The sequence below is a fragment of the Mytilus edulis genome, chromosome 1 (assembly GCF_963676685.1).
Source record: "Mytilus edulis chromosome 1, xbMytEdul2.2, whole genome shotgun sequence".
Classification (NCBI taxonomy): Eukaryota; Metazoa; Mollusca; class Bivalvia; order Mytilida; family Mytilidae; genus Mytilus; species Mytilus edulis.
In genome coordinates this window covers 22,111,531-22,134,491 of record NC_092344.1, presented here as the reverse complement: position 1 = coordinate 22,134,491, position 22,961 = coordinate 22,111,531, and the positions used below count along the sequence as shown (strand labels likewise).

The following is a 22,961-nucleotide window of genomic DNA, read 5'->3' as shown; positions in this document are numbered from 1 at the left end:
CAATCCAATAGATCACAAAATCAGAGTAGGTGTGTTCGAATAGCTATTTTACTAAAAGTGCTTGATGACAGTCTTTTAAGTTGGATCTCTGAAAAAAATAAATTGTCTTCCGTTTCTACGATTGTGAAAATGAACTGGCGTAATAGGAAGATAATTTCGACGAAGTAGAATCCTGTCTGTATTGTATATTTACAGGTAAGGAAACATGTGAGAATATGTGTCATGTGATGTTTTAAAATTTAGTGTCCTTAACCTCCAACATAACGTCCAATAAAATTTAAGTATGATGTATACAAGCTGAAGCCCCGCCTATCTTAATTACCTTGCTTGAGCAAACATTGATATAAACAAAGCAAGCAAGCCAAACAAAGATTTGTCTTGCTAGCATTAATGTAAAATAATATTGACTTTCAACTGTTTTTGAAGACTGTATGTGTGGCCTCTTAATTGTTTGTTGATATTTTGTATCAGCTTATTGGCGTATGTATCAGCGCCTCCTTTGGTTGATATTGGTTTTGGGATCCCTTTGCGGTATAAAAGGTTTGCGGCAGATGGCAGATATATATACATTGATAACAAAAAGACACAAAGAAAAAATTCATACTCCATACATTCGTACTGACAATTAATTATTTCTTATAATATGAATTTATATCAATACGAGACGTAAAAGTAAAAATTATAAGTATATCGATACATTAATTACTGATCTTCAAATGCTTTTACAATAACCATCAATATTCTTAAATGGAATTGTGCAGGTCCTGCTGAATTAATTCTTGACCTCTATAAATATTTTGAATAATCTAATATTGAAATGGGGAAGTGGTAAGAAATATATGATAGTGCTAACGTAGCATGACTGAAAAGAGAGTGTGTGTGTGTGTGTGTGTGGAGGCCGGGGGGGGGGGGGGGGGTGAAAGGGGAAGAGGGGCAAGGGGCATGCAAAATCTAAATACAAACAAACCTAAAGCAGGCTCTCCTGATATATAAAACAATATTGAACGATTATTAGTGGCAGTCATTAAATTATCCAGAAGATCCATCATATACTCAATTCGGGTTAAAGTATAGGAGCTTTTTTTTTTTTAAAATACTAAAAATTTGACTCAATTTTGCTTCACAATTCACAGATAATAATAATGCTATATGTACAGCGCCGTTGACTCCTCCCATTTCCGGTATCTCAAGTTCACAACACTTTCCCGCTCCGATTACAGACACGTACTCTCAACGGCTCATTGACAGCAGACAGAGGTGTTAATTTACAGAGAAAATGGTAAGTATTTGCAGTATAAAAACGAACAAGGAAATTGTGTCTACTATTCATGCGTATCATAAGGTTTCAATACTATAGACGTTCTCCAGGTAAAAAGTAAAAAATAGATACATTTTCGAAAATGATTTTTGGGTGTACTCGATTTGTGAAGCATCCATTATTTTGTTGTTGATGTTTACAGTATATAAGGTTCATGTGGACCCTATGGCTAAAATGGCCGTATTTTCACCTTAAAATTTTCTCTGAGTACAGGTAAACCTGTGCATCTGGAAAAGTTTTAAGGCATAGCATGCCCTAGATAAATAGAATTCAAATGCATTGCATGATTTATAAAATTCCTAACTTAACTGGATTTTGCCGTACACTTTTTTTCGTCTCTCCAGAAGGTGCCAAAATTAACACACAGTTGAGTTTACATTGATATGGTCCACTCAGGTACACAGTTTAAATAACTATTTATTGTCAGGTATCTATTGTCCATCTAATGTCCATGTCAATTAAAAATGCTCACTTTAACAGTTTAATTTTTACCTGTGGGGAAGTTCTCAAACCTGTTTCCCAACTTAGTTTATTTTGGCACCTTCTGGAGAAATGAAAAAAAGTGCACGGCAAAATCCGGGTAAGTTTTTATTTTTCTAAAACATAAAACATACTTAAAATTCATTTATCTAGGGCATGCTATGCCTAAATTTTTTTAGATGCACAGGTTTTTCTGTACTCAGAGTAAATTTTGAGGTGAAAATACGGCCATTTTAGCCATAGGGTCCACATGAACCTTAAAGTGTAAACCCTTTATAGATTTATGATTGTAGAGAAAAATTTCACAATTATTTAACAAAACATAACATTTATGCATGTAGCTCTCAAGTTTGGGAAGTTCAATATTTTTCCTTGACAGAATGTTTAAATTCATAGGGGCAGGTCATTGTATTAATAAAAAAAATATATATTAATTGAAAATAGAAAATAGTGGATTTGAGGAAAAATGGGGTAAGAGAAAATTTTCCTGTCCCTGAATGGCAAATAACCAAGGGAAAACCGAAAGTAATCCTCAAATACTTGATGGTATTCTGTACCTAAAGAAGAATCCAGTCATTTTAAAAAGGGAATCCCCAACTCAGGATAAAGGGGTTCCAACTATATGTTCCATTCTAATGCATTGATTGTCAAAAAAGGGGATGATTCATACTTATAACAGGTTGGGAACAAACCCCCTGTATGGTGATTATACCTGTATAGAGGGATAATCCTCCCCCTGTATGGTGATTATACCTGTATAGAGGGATAATCCTCCCCCTGTATGGTGATTATACCTGTATAGAGGGATAATCCTCCCCCTGTATGGTGATTATACCTGTATAGAGGGATAATCCTCCCCATGTATGGTGATTATACCTGTATAAAGGGATAATCCTTCTTTAGAGGGGTATTTGTGTTTGCACTGGATTTAAAGCAAATTAGGGCAGAATGGCATTTTCTATTTATATTGGCTATAATCTCTAGCAGTATATGCATCAGCATATGCACTTTACTCAAAATTGGGATGACCAGTTTTCTTCTAAAGTGACAAAACTTGCAATCTATTGTAAACCTATCTGAACACCTGATCAACAACAAAAGGAATAGTTGACCTTTAAATTTCATGTTAAATCTAACAATAGAAATTCTGTTCTTTGAGGCATATAAAGTGAGAATTTACCTGATCATGACAGCTTTCAATCATGGTGAACAATAGATTTTATATTTAGTCAGATAAGCATCAAACTGGGCATGTGTATATTAAATTAAGTACATCAATTGGTGCATCAACTGTTCCAGGCTACTGCCATAATAAGTAAAAAATGCCATTCTGCCCTATTTTGATTTAAATCCAGTCTAAACAAAAATACCCCCTCTATAGAGGGATAATTTTACCCCTCTATAGAAGGATTATCCCTCTATACAAGTATAATCACCATATAGAGGGTTTGTTCCCAACCTGTACATAATGAAACACTGGGAAGATCATGAAAAAAACCAGTAAAAACTGAATTAGAAGAAGCACATCTAAACTATATTTCACAAATATTGGAAGTAGATGGAGGTAGACCAAATTCTTCTGTCCCTATAATGCATGCATTTTCTGATTTCCATTTGATTTTATTATACCCCTGCTTTTGAAAAAAAGGGGGTATACTGTTTTACCTCTGTCAGTCCGTCCGTCCCATGAATATTTTTCGTCACATTTTTCTCAGGAACTACACTACCAGGATTTCTGAAATTTGGTTTCAGGCTTGATACAAGTCAGCTATACTGTGTGATGCGTTTTCAGATTCATCACTCAACAACTTCCTGTTTACAGAACACTTGTATCATTTTTACACCTGATAGCCAAGTTGAAAATTTTTCGTCACATTTTTCTCAGGAACTACACTACCAGGATTTCTGAAATTTGGTTTCAGGCTTGATATAAGTCAGCTATACCGTGTGATGCGTTTTCAGATTCATCACTCAACAACTTCCTGTTTACCAAACACTTGTATGATTTTACACATGATAGCTAAGTTGAAAATTTTCGTCACATTTTTCTCAGGAACTACAATACAAGGATTTCTGAAATTTGGTTTAAGGGTCAATATAAGTCAGCTATACTGTGTGATGCGTTTTCAGATTCATCACTCAACAACTTCCTGTTTACCGAACACTTGCATATTTTTACACTATTAATATTATCCACTTGCAGTAGCTCGCAGTTTCACTTGTTGATTTTGCTATTTATTTCTATTTTGAACAATTATCTTTTTGAGTCTAGATAATCCACTTTTTCAACATTTATTACATTCTAGAAAGATCATTGTTCATAGTTATTTGTTCACCCTTGCGTAATTGGAGAATTGTACATTTTTCAGAGGGAATGCATCAGTGTGCATGTAGGACAGGCTGGAGTTCAGATGGGAAATGCATGCTGGGAATTGTATTGTTTGGAGCATGGTATTCAACCTGATGGTCAGATGCCCTCTGATAAAACTGTAGGAGGGGGAGACGACTCTTTCAACACTTTTTTCTGTGAAACTGGAGCGGGAAAACATGTGCCTAGAGCAGTGTTTGTTGACCTAGAATGTACAGTTGTTGGTATGTTATACTTTAAAGTGGAAAACATGTGCCTAGAGCAGTCTTTGTTGATCTAGAATGTACAGTTGTTGGTATATTATACTTTAAAGTGGAAAACATGTGCCTAGACCAGTGTTTATTGACTTAGAATATACAGTTGTTGGTAGGTTATACATTAAAGTGGAAAACATGTGACCTAGAGCAGTGTTTGTTGACTTAGAATGTACAGTTGTTGGTAGGGCCATAAAAAAGAATAGGTTTGTTTGCCCAAATGCTACCTACCCAGAAAAAAGCTGCCTACTCAAATTCTTTTATTGTCCTGATTTGAAGAAGTTTTTTTTTTAATCAGATAGGCATAAAGACGAATAAACTCCTGATACTTCAATTTCTCTTTTTCAAAAAAAAAAAAAATGCCTACCTACCTACCCACTGTCTCAACCTTTGGGTAGGGTTTGGGCAAACCAAAATATTTTTAATTGTTAGGTTATACTTTAAAGTGGAAAACATGTGGTTAGAGCAGTGTTTATTGGTTGTTGGTAGGTTCTACTTTAAAGTAGAAAACATGTGCCTAGAGCAGTGTTTGTTGACCTAGAATGTACAGTTGTTGGTAGGTTATGCTTTATAGTGGCAAACATGTTCCTAGAGCAGTCTTTGTTGACCTAGAATGTACAGTTGTCGGTATGTTATACTTCAAAAGTGGAAAACATGTTCCTAGAGGCTAGAGCAGTGTTTGTTGACTTTGAATGTACAGTTGTCGGTATGTTATACTTCAAAAGTGGAAAACTTGTTCCTAGAGCCTAGAGCAGTGTTTATTGACCTAGAATGTACAGTTGTCGGTAGGTTATACTTAAATGTGGAAAACTCGGCCTAGAGGCTAGAGCAGTGTCTGTTGACCTAGAATGTACAGTTGTTGGTATGTTATACTAAAAGTTTTCTGCTTAAAATAAAAAAGCAGATGTGGTATGATTGCCAATTAGACAACTCTCCACAAGAGACCAAATGACAAAGAAATTAACAACTATAGGTCACTGTAAGACCTTCAGTGTACCTTAGTAAGTTTGATAGGAACTACTTGTGATAGATTTTTATTTCATGACATTTTCTCACAATGAACGTTTTCATAGTTTGAATGCAGGATTTATATTTATTGTTTTAAAAAAAAGTTGATACTGACATCCTTGAACATATCTTTGATAAATGAAATTGACAATAATCTTATGTAAAGAATACTGTATATTCAGAAATTATTATGATGTTTTTATAAATATAAACAAGAATGTGTCCAAAGTACACGGAGGCCCTACTCGCAATATCCTTTTCCATGTTCCATGGACCGTGAAATTGGGTAATTATCTAATTTGGCATTAAAATTAGAAAGATCATATCATAAGCAACAAGTGTACTAAGTTTCAAGTTGATTGGACTTCCGCTTCATCAAAAACTACCTTGACCAAAAACTTTAACCTGAAACTCCCACTTTCATTTTCTATGTTCAGTGGACCGTGAAATTGGGGTCAAAAGTCTAATTTGGCTTAAAAATTTGAAAGATCATCTCATAAGCAACAAGTGTACCAAGTTTCAAGTTGATTGGACTTCAGCTTCATCAAAAACTACCTTGACCAATAACTTTAACCTGGACAGACGAACGGAACCACAGATGGACGGACGGACGGAAGAACGGAGCCACAGCCCAGAAAACATAATGCCTCTCTACTATTGTAGGTGGGTCATAAAAATACTGACTCAAAGAATATCGCAATGAAAAGAAATTGCATCCTAAATTTGATGCGTTGTATTGTCTGTTAATTTTCCCGAAAATTGCAATTATTAATCTTGCATTTTTTTTCTATTTATTTTTTTAAATCCCAATAATAAATGCATTCAATAAATTCAGCGTTTTTCTGTTGTAATTTTAGAAATTATTATTTTGATTATTTCTAAAGATTCATGTAACATTTTTCAACTTTTCCCTCAAATACATTTTATAGCTTAAGCTATGATATTTTATGCCAAAAGTTATAATGTGTCTGGTCTAAAATTTTAGGTGGAGTAAAAAAGTATATGGTTAAGGGAATCTAATTCCTCTGGTGGTCCTTAGAGAAATTCTACTGATGCTTACTATCATTTTTTATTGAAAAATACCAAAATTGTGTCAGTCATTGACCACTACTTTTTGAGTGAGATTACTGAAAACTATATATTTTTATATCAGATTAAAGGTTTTAGAAAATATATATTGAGAAAGAAATCTTGTAAGATCAATGTTCCTACAGAGATTGAGTTATGTCCCTTGTAACTGAAAACTCATTTACTACTATTTGGTTCAAACATAATTTTGTCCTGAGAATGCTTGTAATAGGTACTGCTTGACTTTTAAAAAGTTTAAAAAAGGGTGTGGTGGGGAATCATCATCTCTTATTAAGAAACAGAGCCATGCATAGAGTTGACCTCAGATGGATTATTATTGTTTGGTCCTTTTTGATCATATAACTCCCAATGTTGCCACAGATTTATTCATCCCTTTCAAATGTAAAAGTTTGAGCCTTCCTGATGAAGATAAACCCACCTTGATGACTTACAAAAAATATCACAAACTACAGTTATTTCTCACTTATTAAACAGTATTAACATTAACACTTGAAATGCAATCTGCCAAATAATTAAGAAAAATGGAATCTTTTACAGATGTGAAAATATAGGTGTGATAAAAAAAAGTTCATTTACATGTATATTTACATTTGTCGTTATTTTAACTGTCTTATTTATTTTTCATTTATTCTGTTTCAGATGAGATAAGAACAGGAACATACAGACAACTCTTTCATCCTGAACAATTGGTATCTGGTAAAGAGGATGCTGCCAACAATTATGCCAGAGGTCACTACACAATTGGTAAAGAGATTGTAGACATGGTCCTTGACAAAATTCGTAAACTGGCAGATCAGTGTACTGGTTTACAAGGTTTCCTCATCTTTCATAGTTTTGGTGGCGGCACTGGATCAGGATTTACTTCCCTGCTCATGGAACGTCTCAGTGTTGATTATGGAAAGAAATCTAAATTAGAATTTGCCGTCTATCCAGCTCCTCAAATTTCAACTGCTGTTGTTGAGCCGTACAACTCCATCTTGACCACTCACACAACTCTTGAACACTCGGACTGTGCCTTTATGGTTGATAATGAGGCTATCTATGACATATGCAGACGTAATTTAGATATAGAGAGACCATCTTACACAAATTTGAACAGACTTATTGGTCAGATTGTCAGTTCAATAACTGCTTCTTTAAGATTTGATGGTGCATTAAATGTTGACCTTACTGAATTCCAGACCAACTTGGTGCCATATCCACGCATTCATTTCCCACTAGCTACATATGCACCAGTCATTTCTGCAGAAAAAGCTTACCATGAACAGCTGTCTGTTGGCGAGATCACCAATGCTTGTTTTGAACCAGCCAATCAAATGGTAAAGTGTGACCCACGCCATGGTAAGTACATGGCTTGTTGTATGTTATACAGAGGAGATGTAGTCCCAAAAGATGTCAATGCTGCCATTGCAACCATCAAGACCAAGAGAACCATCCAGTTTGTGGACTGGTGTCCTACTGGTTTCAAAGTCGGCATCAACTACCAACCACCAACTGTTGTACCAGGAGGTGACTTGGCTAAAGTACAGAGAGCCGTCTGTATGTTGAGCAACACAACTGCAATTGCTGAAGCTTGGGCTCGGCTTGATCACAAATTCGACTTGATGTATGCCAAACGAGCTTTCGTACACTGGTATGTTGGTGAGGGTATGGAGGAGGGAGAATTTTCTGAGGCCAGGGAAGACTTGGCAGCTCTAGAGAAAGATTATGAAGAAGTTGGTGTTGATTCTGCTGATCAAGAAGGAGAAGAGGAGGGGGAAGAATATTAATTCTTAACTTTGGGTTTTATGTTGCATACAAGGAACAGAATTTGTGCTTTCTGTATATTATGTTGCAATGTTGTGAACAGAATTGGTGCTTTCAGTATATTATGCTGCAATGTTGTGAACAGAATTTGTGCTTTCAGTATATTAGTGCATGCATACATGAAATTAAAGTCAGATCATTACTCAATAGGCAAAATTGGTTTTAATTACATTAAATTTCATTAATCAGAGTTTTGACATAAATGATATATATATATATTTGCACACTTGTCTCACTATGTGAAGAAAATGAAGAACATAATGTAGTGTTCATTAGGATATTTAAATCATGTATTTTTTTAAATATATTTTTACAGTTTTGTTGGTTAAAATGATAAGAAACTTTCTTGACATTAACATTTAATTTGTAATGACTTTATTTCATAGTGAAAGTATTCAATCTTTCATCTGTCTGGTGTCAAGATAATTTTTCAGCAAGGGTTAAAGTAATTTGATTTAAACAACAGTTTATGTAATTTAAGGACACCTCACAATGTAGAGTGAAGAAAATTAATGTCAAAACGATTAACAATTCAATTGTACATAAACTGTTTTAACATGAACACAGTTAGTGGCAAAAATGAAGGATAGACTGAATTATAGAAGCTAGGAAAAGTTTCAAATGAAGACCATTTTTACACACCAAAAAAGCATTTTGAAAAGACTTCCCTATTGATCTTTGATTAGTAACTTTCTAACTACCAATTTATAACCGTCTTATTTTTTAGCTCACCTGGCCTAAAAGGCCAAGTGAGCTTTTCTCATCACTTGGCGTCCGGCGTCCGTCGTCGTCCGTCGTCCGTCGTCGTCCGTCGTCGTCGTTAACTTTTACAAAAATCTTCTCCTCTGAAACTACTGGGCCAAATTAAACCAAACTTGGCCACAATCATCATTGGGGTATCTAGTTTAAAAAATGTGTCCGATGACCCGGCCAACCATCCAAGATGGCCGCCATGGCTAAAAATAGAACATAGGGGTAAAATGCAGTTTTTGGCTTATAACTCAAAAACCAAAACATTTAGAGCAAATCTGACATGGGGTAAAATTGTTTATCAGTTCAAGATCTATCTGCCCTGAAATTTTCAGATGAATCGGATAACCCGTTGTTGGGTTGCTGCCCCTGAATTAGTAATTTTAAGGAAATTTTGCTGTTTTTGGTTATTATCTTGAATATTATTATAGATAGAGATAAACAGTAAACAGCAATAATGTTCAGCAAAGTAAGATTTACAAATAAGTCAACATGACTGAAATGGTCAGTTGACCCCTTTAGGAGTTATTGCCCTTTATAGTCAATTTTTAACCATTTTTCGTAAATCTTAGTAATATTTTACAAAAATCTTCTCCTCTGAAACTACTGGGCCAAAGTAATCCAAACTTGGCCACAATTATCTTTTAGGTTAGTAGTTTGAAAAATGTGTCCGGTGACCCGGCCATCAAACCAGGATGGCCGCCATGGCTAAAAATAGAACATGGGGTAAAATGCAGTTTTTGGCTTATAACTCAAAACCCAAAGCATTTAGAGCAAATCTGACTGGGGTAAAATTGTTTATCAGTTCAAGATCTATCTGCCCCGAAATTTTCAGATGAATCGCACAACCCGTTGTTGGGTTGCTGGCCCTGAATTAGTAATTTTAAGGAAATTTTGCTCTTTTTGGTTATTATCTTGAATATTATTATAGATAGAGATAAACTATAAACAGCAATAATGTTCACCAAAGTAAGATTTACAAATAAGTCAACATGACTGAAATGGTCAGTTGACCCCTTTAGGAGTTATTGCCCTTTATAGTCAATTTTTAACCATTTTTCGTAAATCTTAGTAATCTTTTACAAAAATCTTCTCCTCTGAAACTACTTGGCCAAATTAATCCAAACTTGGCCACAATCATCTTTTGGGTTAGTAGTTTGAAAAATGTGTCCGGTGACCCGGCCATCCAACCAAGATGGCCGCCATGGCTAAAAATAGAACATGGGGTAAAATGCAGTTTTTGGCTTATAACTCAAAACCCAAAGCATTTAGAGCAAATCTGACATGGAGTAAAATTGTTTATCAGGTCAACATTTATCTGCTCTGAAATTTTTAGATGAATCGGACAACCCGTTGTTGGGTTGCTGACCCTGGATTGTTAGTTTTAAGGAAATTTTGCTGTTTTTGGTCATTATCTTGAATATTATTATTGATAGAGATAAACTGTAAACAACAATAATGTTCAGCAAAGTAAGATTTACAAATAAGTCAACATGACCGAAATGGTCAATTGACCCCCTTAGGAGTTATTGTTCTTTATAGTCAATTTTTAACAATTTTCATAAAATTTGTAAATTTTTACTAACATTTTCCACTGAAACTAATGGGCCAAGTTCATTATAGATAGAGATAATTTTAAGCAGCAAGAATGTTCAGTAAAGTAAGATGTACAAACACATCACCATCACCAAAACACAATTTTGTCATGAATCCATCTGCTTCCTTTAATATTCACATAGACCAAGGTGAGCGACACAGGCTCTTTAGAGCCTCTAGTTTACCTTTTTATGAGTTGATCGTTTAGCAAATGTACTATAAATGCTTACTTTTTGTTGGGAAGTTGTGTATACACATGAAGTATGTGTTTGATCATGTGATTTTGAAGGGAAATGTATAATTAATATTTGTGTCCATATTGGATTCATACACATTAAATGTTCAATAGCAATGGTTAATGAATATTCTCTAGTACTTTTTTTAATTATCAGTACCAGCATTGAATCTGGTGAACATCCAAGGTACTTTCTTTAGTCTTGCTAAAATGGAGACCATTTCTAAACCATAAAACATTGGGATAATATTTGACAGGAAAAGTATACATGTATTTGAAAATAAAGTCTAAAAGGGTTTGAAAATTGAAATTTTGACATGCTAGGATAATTTTCTAAATTAGCAATATGAAGTTACCCTATTGTCAATTCATGAATTATAGGGAGTTATAAACATTGACCCAAATGTAAGCATATGCTTGTCAGGTAGGTCTTAGGTTTCAATCTTTATTACTGCTTTTTTGCTTTTTTGTTGTCAAGCATAGTAAGAGCAAAGATTGGCCAGCTTAAAAGTTAGACATACAAGCTCTATAACATGTAGACTTAGCCACCAATAATCAAATGAGTCACAACTTTGTGTCTTCATTTTTTATCAAAATTCCAAGCTATAATTTCTGGTAATTAAGATTGTTCCCTTTTGGAATAAACATTTTACATCTCAAATAGGATATCCTTTTGTACTGTTATTACACAGAATTAATTTGGTATCCAATATTTAGAGATTTCATTTAAAAGTTTGCATATTTTCCCAATTATGTACTCAATGATTTAAATCTGACTATTTTATATTGAATTAAATTCAAAATTGGTATTTGAAATTAATTTTTCTCTGCACATATGTCAGAATTTTTCAATTGAAAATGTGAATTAAAAAAGGAATGACCAGGAAATAACTTTATCAATGCAGACAAAAGACTATTTCTTCTAAGCACTACATCATATAATTCAAACCATTATATCAACATTCCAAATGCATTTAACAAGAGAAATTAAGTAGAAATTAAAAGTGAATACTATGATCATACCAACTTCTCATCCACAATTAGTTTCTAACTGAGACCGATTAGTGTTTAAAATATACAAAATTCATTTCTTTTGATGCTTTAATGATTTGCACCAGTTTGAAAGATTCTAGAATGATCCCTTCTATATTGCTGCTACATTTTTATGCCCCACCTACGATAGTAGAGGGGCATTATGTTTTCTGATCTGTGCCTCCGTCAGTCCGTCCGTCCATTCGTCTGTCCGTTCGTCCGTCCGTTCATCTGTTTGCTTAAGGTTAAAGTTTTTGGTCTGGGTAGTTTTTGAAGAAGTCCAATCAACTTGAAACTTAGTACACATGTTCCCTATGATATGATCTTTCTAATTTTAATGCCAAAAGTTTTTACCCCAATTTCATGGTCCCCTGAACATAGAAAATGATAGTGCGAGTGGGGCATCTGTACTATGGACACATTCTTGTTTAAAACAAGACTGGCCATGGGATATTAATTTATATCCCGTCTGTAGAAGTTATGGGGTTATTTTGTATTTACCTTGTCCTGGCATTAGTCTTAAGAAAACTTTCTCTGGTACTTAAGGAGGCTCAATGGTACAAAAAAAATCAGCAAAAATTTAAACATATTTTTTTTTTCATTACAAATTTTATTTATTACAATATTAGTTGTTACTTATGATATTGTACAAAAATCAACCAAAATAAACCAATTCATTTTGGTCCCAGATGATTTTTTAAATGTATATATCGTTGAAAAAGCTCCAAATTATCTCCCTTTTTTTGCATTAAGATTAAAATATCTTGCTCATCGGTGACCTTTCTATTTTTTTTCAGATAAGCTGTACTTACACTAAACTATTGAAAAATTTAAGCGATTAGATATTATCTTTTTTTTTCTTAATAAAAAAAGTATCTTAACAAAAATTAATGCTTCTTTCGAAGATAGATTGTGAGCTTAAAATAACGATGACCCCATATTTTTATTTTATTTTTCCATTAAGTAAAGGATAAAGTATATTTATAGAAAAGAATAGTGAAATCCTATAGTTAAAAAAAAAATAGATTTGTACCCGCAAGCCCCTTAATTCAACCTAAGATTTTCATTCTTATCAAACTTCATATTTGGTCAGCAGCTTGACATTGATGAGTTGTAATGTGTATGCACTTTTTGGATCAGTTAGACACTTCCTGTTTTATATACTTCAAACGACGATGCAAGACCCCCATGGATAGTCAAGTTTGGGCTTCGCTTGGTATGACCACTTGATGATGCAGCTCTTTATTGTTGCCTTTTTTTATAACTTGTTCACCTGAAAAAGAGAGTGAAAGATACCAATTAGGGACATTCAAACTCATTAGTCGAAAAAATAAACATGAAAATGCCATGACTAAACAGGAAGAAGACAGACAAACAAAAATACACAAATCACAACACAGAAAACTAAAGAATATATAAACAACAAGAATTCCATCAAAAACTGGGAGTGATCTCCAGTGCTCCAGATGTGAAACAAGTGATGAGGCAAAATCAAGATTATTTATATTAGTGAAAGAAGTGAAGGCTATTAGTAATCCATGATGTTTCCCAATGGTTGATGTACCAGGAGTGAATGTCACAGTATGTCCAGCAGTCTAATTTCAACAACAAATATTGAAAAGAAGAGAATAGTTCATGAAAATGTTGGTAAGTATAGCTCATTATTGGCCACAAAAAAAGAACATTTGTCCATTACCAATGTTCTCTTATTCGTAATGTTGACCTTGAAGAATTGTGGAAATCTTAGATGATTCTCTCAAATTCACATTCACTTCTCCCATCTCCACCCTATGAAAAAAAACCTTCCAAAACCAGCTAAAAAATGACACAACTAAGGTACGGTTAGATGATGTATATCTTATTGATAAAATTGTTGAGAGGAAGTAAAAGATAAAAAACAAATCATGGATTAAGATAGTTTGATTGTACTTGTCAGCAAAAAGATTCCCCAAAAAGAAGAGAAAAATGTGATTTGGTCTAGTACACTACAATTAAATGTAGTTTGATGGTTTTTTCTGGTAAAATGTATAACAGAGGAAACATTAAATGGTTGTTATTTATTGGACTTGTATTAATTTACAACTGTAAAAAAACACAAGATGAGTCCATATTTGTTTCACATTTTGTAGGTCAAAACATGATGTTGGTATGCTAAAATATGCATCTTCTGGCTGAATAAACTACAAATATCTACAACTTGGCAAAACCAATAAAGGCAAGCACATTGCATGCTGTAATATATTTCTTTATCTTTCAGCACCAATAGATTTTGAGGAGCATATGTACAAAACATGCTGATCTGAATGCTTAAAAAAGAATTATTTACACAACAAAAAAAGAAAGACTATATTGATTAAAGTTCAGTACAGCAAGTCAGTCGAGAATGAGAAGTGAACATTAGTGAAAAAAAGAACTAGTAAGTAAATTCTATATAAAAATCGATTTTACATTAACAAAATAATTTTGGTCAGAATATAAGTTGGTCTTTCATCTTTAATTAGAACTTCTTGCTTTTACTGTTTCTTTGCTTAAAATTTTGTAATTTGACAATGATATAGAACCACAACAATTTCTCACTGTATTTCCAAATGTGTATCACAGTGACCTCCATTTTCTCCTAGATATGTATCTGAGGCATCAGAGTTTATATTCTGTTTAGTAGTCTTGTTTTGGTTGTGCATTGTACTCGCATGTCAGAATGCATGTATGAGTATGCAGAACAAAAATACAAATGTGCTTTAGTCATGGATTTTCCACTCAAATACAATTGATGAATTACATTGTACTTCTAATATGATGTTTGTGCAGTTTATTTCTATTTCTATGTATATCATGTATTTTCTGTACATAGGCAATGACCTTATAAAGCATTTTTTTGTAACATTGACAACATTTTCCTAGCATTTCATTCCTGAACATCATCAGTCCTGTATTTTAAAGAGAATCCACCTGGTTCATAATATGGATTTGAGTGGTTTTTGGGACTATACAGGATTGAAATGCACAACAATCAACCTTATATATTATGACCCGCTTTTAAGATCTTTTAAGCCTTGCATGAATAATTTGTAAATATCAAAGAAAAGAAAGGCATTCATATTTCATATCTGTAAATAAACTCGTGTTAATATACAGAAACATTTTCCAGGGAAACATATAGATAGATCATTTTTATCATCTAATCAATGGTCTATAAGGTATTGTATATGGTTTGATTTTGAAAAAAGAGAAGTTTTTTTTGTTCCAAGTGTAACACCGTACTATTGTACAGACACATTTGAAAATGGTCAAAAGCAGATAATTAAACTTGGTTTTATTTGTACATAACATTTGAAAACAGTAAAATTATCATAAAAATCACTTTGTCACTATTTTGATTTTGACAATATTTTACATTTATTTATTCATGAGTAGAATTTTACTAGAAGCTTAAAGGAATGGATATTTTGACATATTGACACTTTTGTTGTTATTTCACTAACTTTAATTGCATTCTTTATAATTAAAAGGGGAAAATTTCCAATGAAGGTTGAAAATGCTAATTATAAAGAAGTAACAAAATCATGGAAACAATAACATTAAATGATTTTTATCAAGGAAATTACCATCTTGTCAATGTTGGCATCCATTTGTCATTTGCAGATAGATTTGCTGAGAGAACCACTCCAGATTCTATCATAAACAGAATGTCAGTAATACCACTATTCATCATCAACATCGCCAATAAAGAGAGCAACTTTATTGTTAAGATGACACCCTCTATAATTATTGTGCATCTGTCAGAATATTTGTATTCTTTCTTGCTTGGTAGAAGACATTGTATTTATTGTATGATCATCAGAAATATTGGAAAATACAGCAATCAGAGGTAAGAGCTAGTCATAGGATTGATTTAGGAATATCTTGCTATGGAATCTTATATTTTTATTTTTTTTTCATTTTTAACTAAATATCTGACATTATATTTTGTCAAATTTTTATATTCTCTTGTTAGAATTTTGATTGAACTGCAAATAGCTAAGAACAATGACTTTAAAAATTATTTCTCATTTGTAAAATTAATCGTTATTTATAGAATATATTACCCCTCTTGATATTGCAAAAAAATTTATTTATGTACACATCACTAAATTCAGTTTTTTTCAGCAGTTTAATACTTGAGAGAATTACTTGTAATTTACATGCATATTATGACTTGTAATGGTATTCTTCACTTCAAAAATGGTCTCCCTCTTGAGGCTTAAATTAAGATAAAGTAATAAGATTTTATGTTTAGCACCCAGTGGCAAATATTATACTCATATGGGAAAGCATGTATTATTCTGACTCAGAACTAACAAACCTTTCTTTTTGTCATTCAAAAGTAAAATAACAAAAATGCCCAACTCCTAAGAAAATTCGAATTAGAGAGTCACAAATTTATTTTTTATAAATTTGAATATCATTGTTTTGAGTTTAATAACTTTAAAAATGAAAATAACTCGACTTCATAAATTTTGTGAATGCAAAGCTCGATTATGGAGTTAAATCTTCATTAGAACGACTTAAACCCCCCAAAAATAAAATTCAAGGAGTATGCATACTTCAAAACTTATGATCAAAAGTGTCCCAAAAAGATTAATGATCTGTGTTTGGGTTCTAATCTTATTGATACAAATCTTTCCATAGAGTAAATGAAATCAAAACTCCTACAAAAATGTCTGCTTCAAGTGATTAATAGACAAAACCTTAAAAAAAGTAGACAAAATAAAATGCAACTCAAGATTGCATGCACTTTTTAGTCACCATTAATTTTAACAATTTGAAAATCATTTAAATTGAAATGTTAATGTCAGACTGTACCGACATACAATTAAAACATGACACTATCAAAAAACTTTAACCTTTGAATGTTATTTAACATTGATACATAGTAGTTTAAAACGGGATGACTATTTAAGTATCTGATATTTGATACTATTATTGTATTATCAATGATATTTTGTAAACTTTTCTGTCAATACTATGTACATGATAAAATACCATACAAACAAGGATATCTGTCAGGTTGATAAATCTAAAAACATTCAATCAATAAAAGAAAGTTTGTGGTTGTTATCTATCAAATCTCTACAATTTTTAAATGTACAAATAAAATTCTAAATTTCATTAGTACGATTTCAAAAGAAAATTGTAAAAAGCATATTTCTTTTTACACTGGATTTTAAATTTTGTAAAAATGATTGTTGTTTTGAATACTACAAGTGCAAATAGGATTTTTTTTAGTTCGTAATTAATATTATGCCATCTGCACCTTTACTTAAATGCAGAACAACTGGACATCGTAAGCACAGACTCAGAACCCAACATTCTACAGCATCTATCTCATGTGGGGCCACAACTTCTAACAAGAAGGGAAATGTAACCATTTTAAAATCAAAATCCAGTAGCATTAGAAGTTTTGGAGCAAGGAATAATGGCGGGACAGATGAATCACCTGTAGCAAAGTAAGTTAAAGGTATATAGGTTTTTGTTTTAGAAAATCTGTGTGGAATCGTCTATAATAGTTTAAATTTGTATTATATTTGAAAAATTGAATCCTTTACTTTTAGCATTATAATTGAAGAAGTTGAAATAGACTTCATAAATTGACAGTTATTGCTTTCTGAAAAAGTTTCATGAAGAGAAAATAATTCTTGTAGTGTATGTTGGTCTGTGTCTTTTCTAAAAATAAATCTGGGTGACAGATTATCTCATTGTGTTGCAGACCCATTTGATTGCCTTGGGCTGTTTTCTGCTCTTTGGTCAGATTGTTGTCTTTTTGACCTATTTCCATGCTCAGTTTTATTTCTCGACTGTTTATAACACTTGTATTTCACATGAGCAAGCATAGATAGTGTTTTTTAACTTTGTCAATCTGTTGCAATATTTATCCATATAATACAGTTTAGTGTCATTTGGACCATAAATGTAAGTTTGAATTTGACATATTTGAAGGTTATATTTCCCAAACTTATCAGAAAAATCATTTACTTTAGAATTGTGGATAATAATTGAATTAATGCTGACAAATTATTTGAACAGTAATGGTCGAGTGTATATCTTTAGTTAGTTTTTAATAGAAAAGATATATAAGAAAAACATGGATTTTGACAATTCACAAACCAGGTAGCCTTTTATTGTATCCTCTATTCCTCTGTAACTATTGACCTGCGAAAAATAAAGTGGTTCAACAAATTTTTTGAAATTAGTACATAATGTTATGGAAAATGAAATATGTAAAGTTTTGATGGATTTGATATTAAAAATTCAAGAGTTATTCCCCTTTATTATCTTAAATTTTACTTAATCTTCTCTATCACTGATCAAATTCAGGTTTAATTTCAAAGCAAAGACTAAGTTGTTAATCAGTTTGATTTGAGCATTTCAACCTAGGACAAATATTTAAACTTTGTAAATATATGTTAGTGTAATAGTCCCAGTTTGTACATATGAAAAAATATCCATAGGATTTGGACCATAGAAATGTTGAAGTAATTAAATCAGTGAGTTTGTTCCTGAATTTTTATCAATTAATTCAAATTTAAATTTAAGGTGGTACCTAACACTACAGGGAGATAACTCTGTAAAGTCAGCCAAACATTTTAATTACGTTGTGTTGTAGAGGGAATATTAGGCTTCTCAATGATCAAAATTAGTGTTTGTCAAACTGCTATAAAACCAGTGTATTTTTTCTGATAAATTGGTTGGTTCAATTTTTTTGAAATTTTTATATTTTTGTCAGAGGGTCAAAGTAAATACTTTGTCAAAATTTTATGAAAATTAAACGAGCCAAATTAATTTGAGTAAAGGTGTTGGGTACCACTTTAATGGGGAGTATGGCTTGGAAGGCGAGTTTTTTCTAAGATCACCACCCATGCTATTTTGATTAGATAATTTATCATTATTGTCGCGATTTGTGTTATAACTTGTTTATAATGTCATGACTAGTGTTTTTTAAAAGTGCCTCCCAGTGCCTCCATACAACTAATTCTTGAATATGCCCCAGCCAAATTAATTACAACTCTGTAGAATTGATGGTTTCATGCAAATATACTTCATCTGTTTTTAGGATCTCTAGGTTATTTGTTATAGTTATCTCCCCTTAAATAAAATAAAAAGTTTTTGATCTTTCATGAACTCATATAATTGATAGATAATATTTAATGTAACATTTCTAAATGTTGCAAGAAAATGTTGAAATCAAACTAGCTAAATGTGAACATTAATGTACAACAATTTTCTGTGGCAAATTATTTATTGAATCATAAATTTCAGATATGAAATTGAAATGTGACATAAATGTCTTCAAATGGTTTTACATAAATGATAAATACACTTTTCTATTTTTTGAATACATCATTTATGTGTATGAAATATAAATTATGTAAAGTAAAATTTTATGGGGACATCTTTATCTGGAATTTGTTGACATTCACAGCTGAGTCTATGCCTCATTTAACTTAAGAAAAATAAGACACTTATTAGAATAACAATGGAGTATAGCTTTTACATGTTGATGTAACCAAGATTATAAGACCATTAACTTATAGGGTGAATTTTAAAATGACAGGTAAGTCACTATATTATACCTGTAATTAAAAGAAAAATTGCTTGTCTGTTTTAAGTTCAGCATGTAAGTTTTATTTAGTATTCATAATTAAATTTAATGTACAAAGTTAAGCACAAGTATTATATAGTTGTTTTTTATTCTCTGAGTGAAACTTTGACAGGGAACTTCAGTTAATCTTTGATAAATTTACGTTATATGCTGCAGAAAATTATAAAATCATGATAATAGGTAGATAGTTTTAAATACAAGTGAATTACATATATGTGTTTTCAACTCTAGATGTGAATCTCAACTTCTTTTTTTTCTAGCGGCACCATCTTTGGTTTAGTTTTATGGATATCTGTTTACATGTCATTCTCCTTTACTTTCATATGGCCGTTCATACAAACGAGAAAAAGGGAAATCTTTAATTTAATGAACACATAATAGAAATTTCACTATAGACAAAATATTTTGATTTGATGAAAGAAATGGCCTTGTATGATATACAAATACTGTTTATGTAACAGTTAGGATTATTTTTTATAGGTATATTTCTTTTCTTTGTAGTGGTCCATAAGCTATATAAATGACTTGGTTGCTACATAAGTTTATAAAATAAATTAATTCTGTATGCACCAAAACAGATAGTATTGTTTGATTCTTTTGTTGTGTTGATAGACAATATAATCTATAGTAATGCAATTCATATCTATCAGGTTTAAGTTACTGGCAAGGTTATGTATACAAATATATAGGGGGAATGTATCATGGTGCAAAGAAGAAAATGATAGTATTTTTTTAGCTAGATATTTCAATAAAAACTGAAAGTGAAAATCTGCAGATGGTGGAAGTGTTTAACGACCTTGACTGGCTATACAACCATCGCACTGTCGGCAAAAATATGACACGTTTAAAATTCTTGATGTTTGTCCTAAAAATGCTTGAAATATTGGCCACTGGATATAAAGTTCACCATATAAGCAGTCAATTGATAGTTTTTATTTTACTGCTGAAATATGAAGAATACCTACTCAGCCTCATGGGATTAGGTAAAGGGGTAGACAACTCTGTCACCTGAAAACATTTACAAAACTCTATAGAGATGTAAATAGATGTACCATGTGATCAATGATTTTAGGAGTGTGATAAAAAAAAATAGTATATGTGTTTCTTTTAAAAGTAATTAAATACTTTACAACTTTGGTCATAATGAATAAAGCCCCTTTGAATCTCAAAGGTATACAGCAAACAATGATCTCTAAAATCATGAACAGGCCTCTACAATAACTTTTTTTTCAACTTGTCCAGTAGGACAAGTACATACCAAAACTTACTTGTCCGAATGAAATTGTTACTTGTCCAATTTTTATTTTTTTATTAAAAATAACCTTTTTACATCTTAAGTTGATTAAAGGAACAAAACGAATTTAAACAATAGAACAGAATTTGATGTATTTCTTTTTGAAATACTTTTCAAAAATATGAGTCAAGTACAACTGAATTCAGTCATGTCACAGGACTTAGGTTCTAGTTTTCATCAATGATAGTCTCACCAGACTCTGTGCATCTAATAGGCCTGTTCACTCATTGGATTTGTATCATGGTTTTTTTAAGTTGAAAAAATTTATTCAAATGCAATCAATAAAAAGAAGATAAGGTCTGATTGCCAATGAGACAACTCTCTGCAAGAGACCAAATGACACAGAAATTTACAACTATAGGTCACCATATTGCAAGTATTGTTTTTTTTTCTAATAATGATCAAATATGATTTTGTGAATTTTATGGTAAATAAACAAAAATATTTTTGTGAAAAAATTACCAGTATGGTATTTATTATAAGGAACAGAATAAGGTAGCAAAATGAGGTACTGATTTGTCTTGGTCCTAAAATGTCTCCTGCCTTGCCAAACTGTCTATCAATCATGTCTACTAAATATGTCTCCTACGGTGCCAAACTGTCTATTAAACTTGGAGCTAAACCTGTCAGGTGACATTGGATCAGTAAGACTGGTTTCCGAGAATAGTATACCTTTACCTTTTAAAACGTACCTGACAAAGAAACAGCTCAAAATGATCGATTGCAAGTAAAGATGTTGAAGAAAACGATTTTGAATTTGAATAAACAGAATACAGAAACGTGTCAAATTAATATTTGTTTTCTTGTTTTTTGTTTATAATTACTTTGTTCATCAAAGTTGAATTAAATTTATTTTCTGCAGAATAATTGAACTTGTCCCGACGGACAAGCTTGATACAACTTTTACTTGTCCGACCTTTTTTCCCTCTGGTACCAGACAATTGGACAAGCGTTATTGTCGAGGCCTGATGAAACTTTGATAAAAAAAAATAATCATCTCCAAAGAATTGTTATACAAATTTAGGGCATACATATGTAAAGAAGATCTTTCAAATTTGTTTACAAAAATCAGCTTGTGTTTATCTTTTGAAACAAAACAAAATAGGTATGTTTTTACAAAGGAAAGAAATGCCCAAAAATTAACATCTAAAATTTCAACCCTATTTATTTCTGAGAGTAGCACATAAAGGGATATTTTTTATTTTATATTTGAATTGACTAGGCATGCAAACTTTATTAAAAACATCACCATTGAATCAAAACTGGATCTATGCCTTTAGTGATTCTACTTCAGAATCACATTATACCCCTTAGAAGTGGATGTCCAGGTCATCATTTTCTGTTATAGAATTACTATATTTGAGCAAATAGTCTAAACAGACCAAGGAGTTATTTTATAAGTATTTATAAAGTTACTGATTTTTATATTTTATTGGCAGTAGCAATGGCTATCTTTACTGGTCAGGTTAACAGTATTGTTTTTCAAATAAAATATTTAACAATGGAATACTTTAGAACTAAAACTTCTATTTACTTTTTTTTTTAAATGGTCAAATAAATCTCGTCTTCATAGATTTTTAGGCAAATTATAATTTTCAAAGTCAACATTGGTTTTTTGTTTTTAGAAATAAAAATTTGACCAATACTTCAGGTTCAATTGATCATGTCTAAAGTCATTACTTCTGACTTCTATAAATTTTTATAATAATTTGCATGAAAGTTTGTAAAAATGGATCATTTGAAAATTATAGAAGTATTTCTTGATTATTGGATGAACATTTTCACAAAATACATTACTATTTTGAAACTTCATTAAAAGTTAATTATTCTTTCCTATTTATATAAGAACTGTCAGGTCTAAAGTCAATCTTAGTACAATGAAACCATCTAGAATTTTATGAGCTGCTTAATCTTACAAAGTAAATTAACACCTATTCAAGTCTCTTTAGTATTCAATTGAAACTTTTGAAGATCAGGTGTCTCGGTAAACAGTTTATATATTCACTAAGTATAAATTTACGAGGGACCCATATATCACAAACAACAATTGACAAAAAGAAGTCTTGATACCCAATATACATGCATATTACTG

At 31.8% G+C, this 22,961-nt stretch overlaps 2 protein-coding genes across 7 annotated transcripts in view; both read left to right on the top strand.

Annotated features, from left to right (window-relative positions):
• The first annotated feature begins 1,143 nt into the window (after positions 1-1,143).
• On the top strand, positions 1,144-8,511 carry LOC139528099 (tubulin alpha-1 chain-like). 3 transcript variants are annotated; one of them, XM_071323930.1, is made up of 3 exons: positions 1,144-1,279; positions 4,168-4,390; positions 7,157-8,511. In XM_071323930.1, exons 1-3 carry the CDS (start codon positions 1,277-1,279, stop codon positions 8,284-8,286), a joined length of 1,356 nt encoding a protein of 451 aa, XP_071180031.1. In that variant the 5' UTR covers positions 1,144-1,276; the 3' UTR covers positions 8,287-8,511. The 3 variants fall into 3 exon arrangements, with proteins under 3 accessions (XP_071180031.1, XP_071180037.1, XP_071180044.1); XM_071323936.1 differs by lacking the exons at positions 1,144-1,279; positions 4,168-4,390 and adding an exon at positions 4,931-4,976 and having other exon boundaries at positions 7,157-8,479; XM_071323943.1 differs by lacking the exons at positions 1,144-1,279; positions 4,168-4,390 and adding an exon at positions 5,250-5,282 and having other exon boundaries at positions 7,157-8,479.
• A 5,714-nt stretch (positions 8,512-14,225) lies between these two features.
• Positions 14,226-22,961, top strand: part of LOC139528021 (bifunctional arginine demethylase and lysyl-hydroxylase psr-1-like) — a 33,919-nt gene continuing 25,183 nt past the window's right edge. Inside the window, exons 1-3 of one of the 4 annotated variants that reach the window (XM_071323802.1) lie at positions 14,226-14,352; positions 15,579-15,804; positions 17,246-17,422. In XM_071323802.1, coding sequence (XP_071179903.1) covers positions 15,623-15,804; positions 17,246-17,422 — 359 coding nt within the window. In that variant the 5' untranslated portion in view covers positions 14,226-14,352; positions 15,579-15,622. Of the gene's footprint in view, positions 14,353-15,578; positions 15,805-17,245; positions 17,423-18,042; positions 18,084-19,230; positions 19,591-22,961 lie in introns of those variants that run through there. The other 3 variants (XM_071323810.1, XM_071323819.1, XM_071323832.1) reach the window with 3 other exon arrangements.

Coding starts and splice junctions, on each gene's coding strand:
- LOC139528099 (XM_071323930.1), top strand. Junction 4,391..7,156: donor CCTAGAATGTACAGTTGTTG/GTATGTTATACT, acceptor ATTCTGTTTCAG/ATGAGATAAGAACAGGAACA.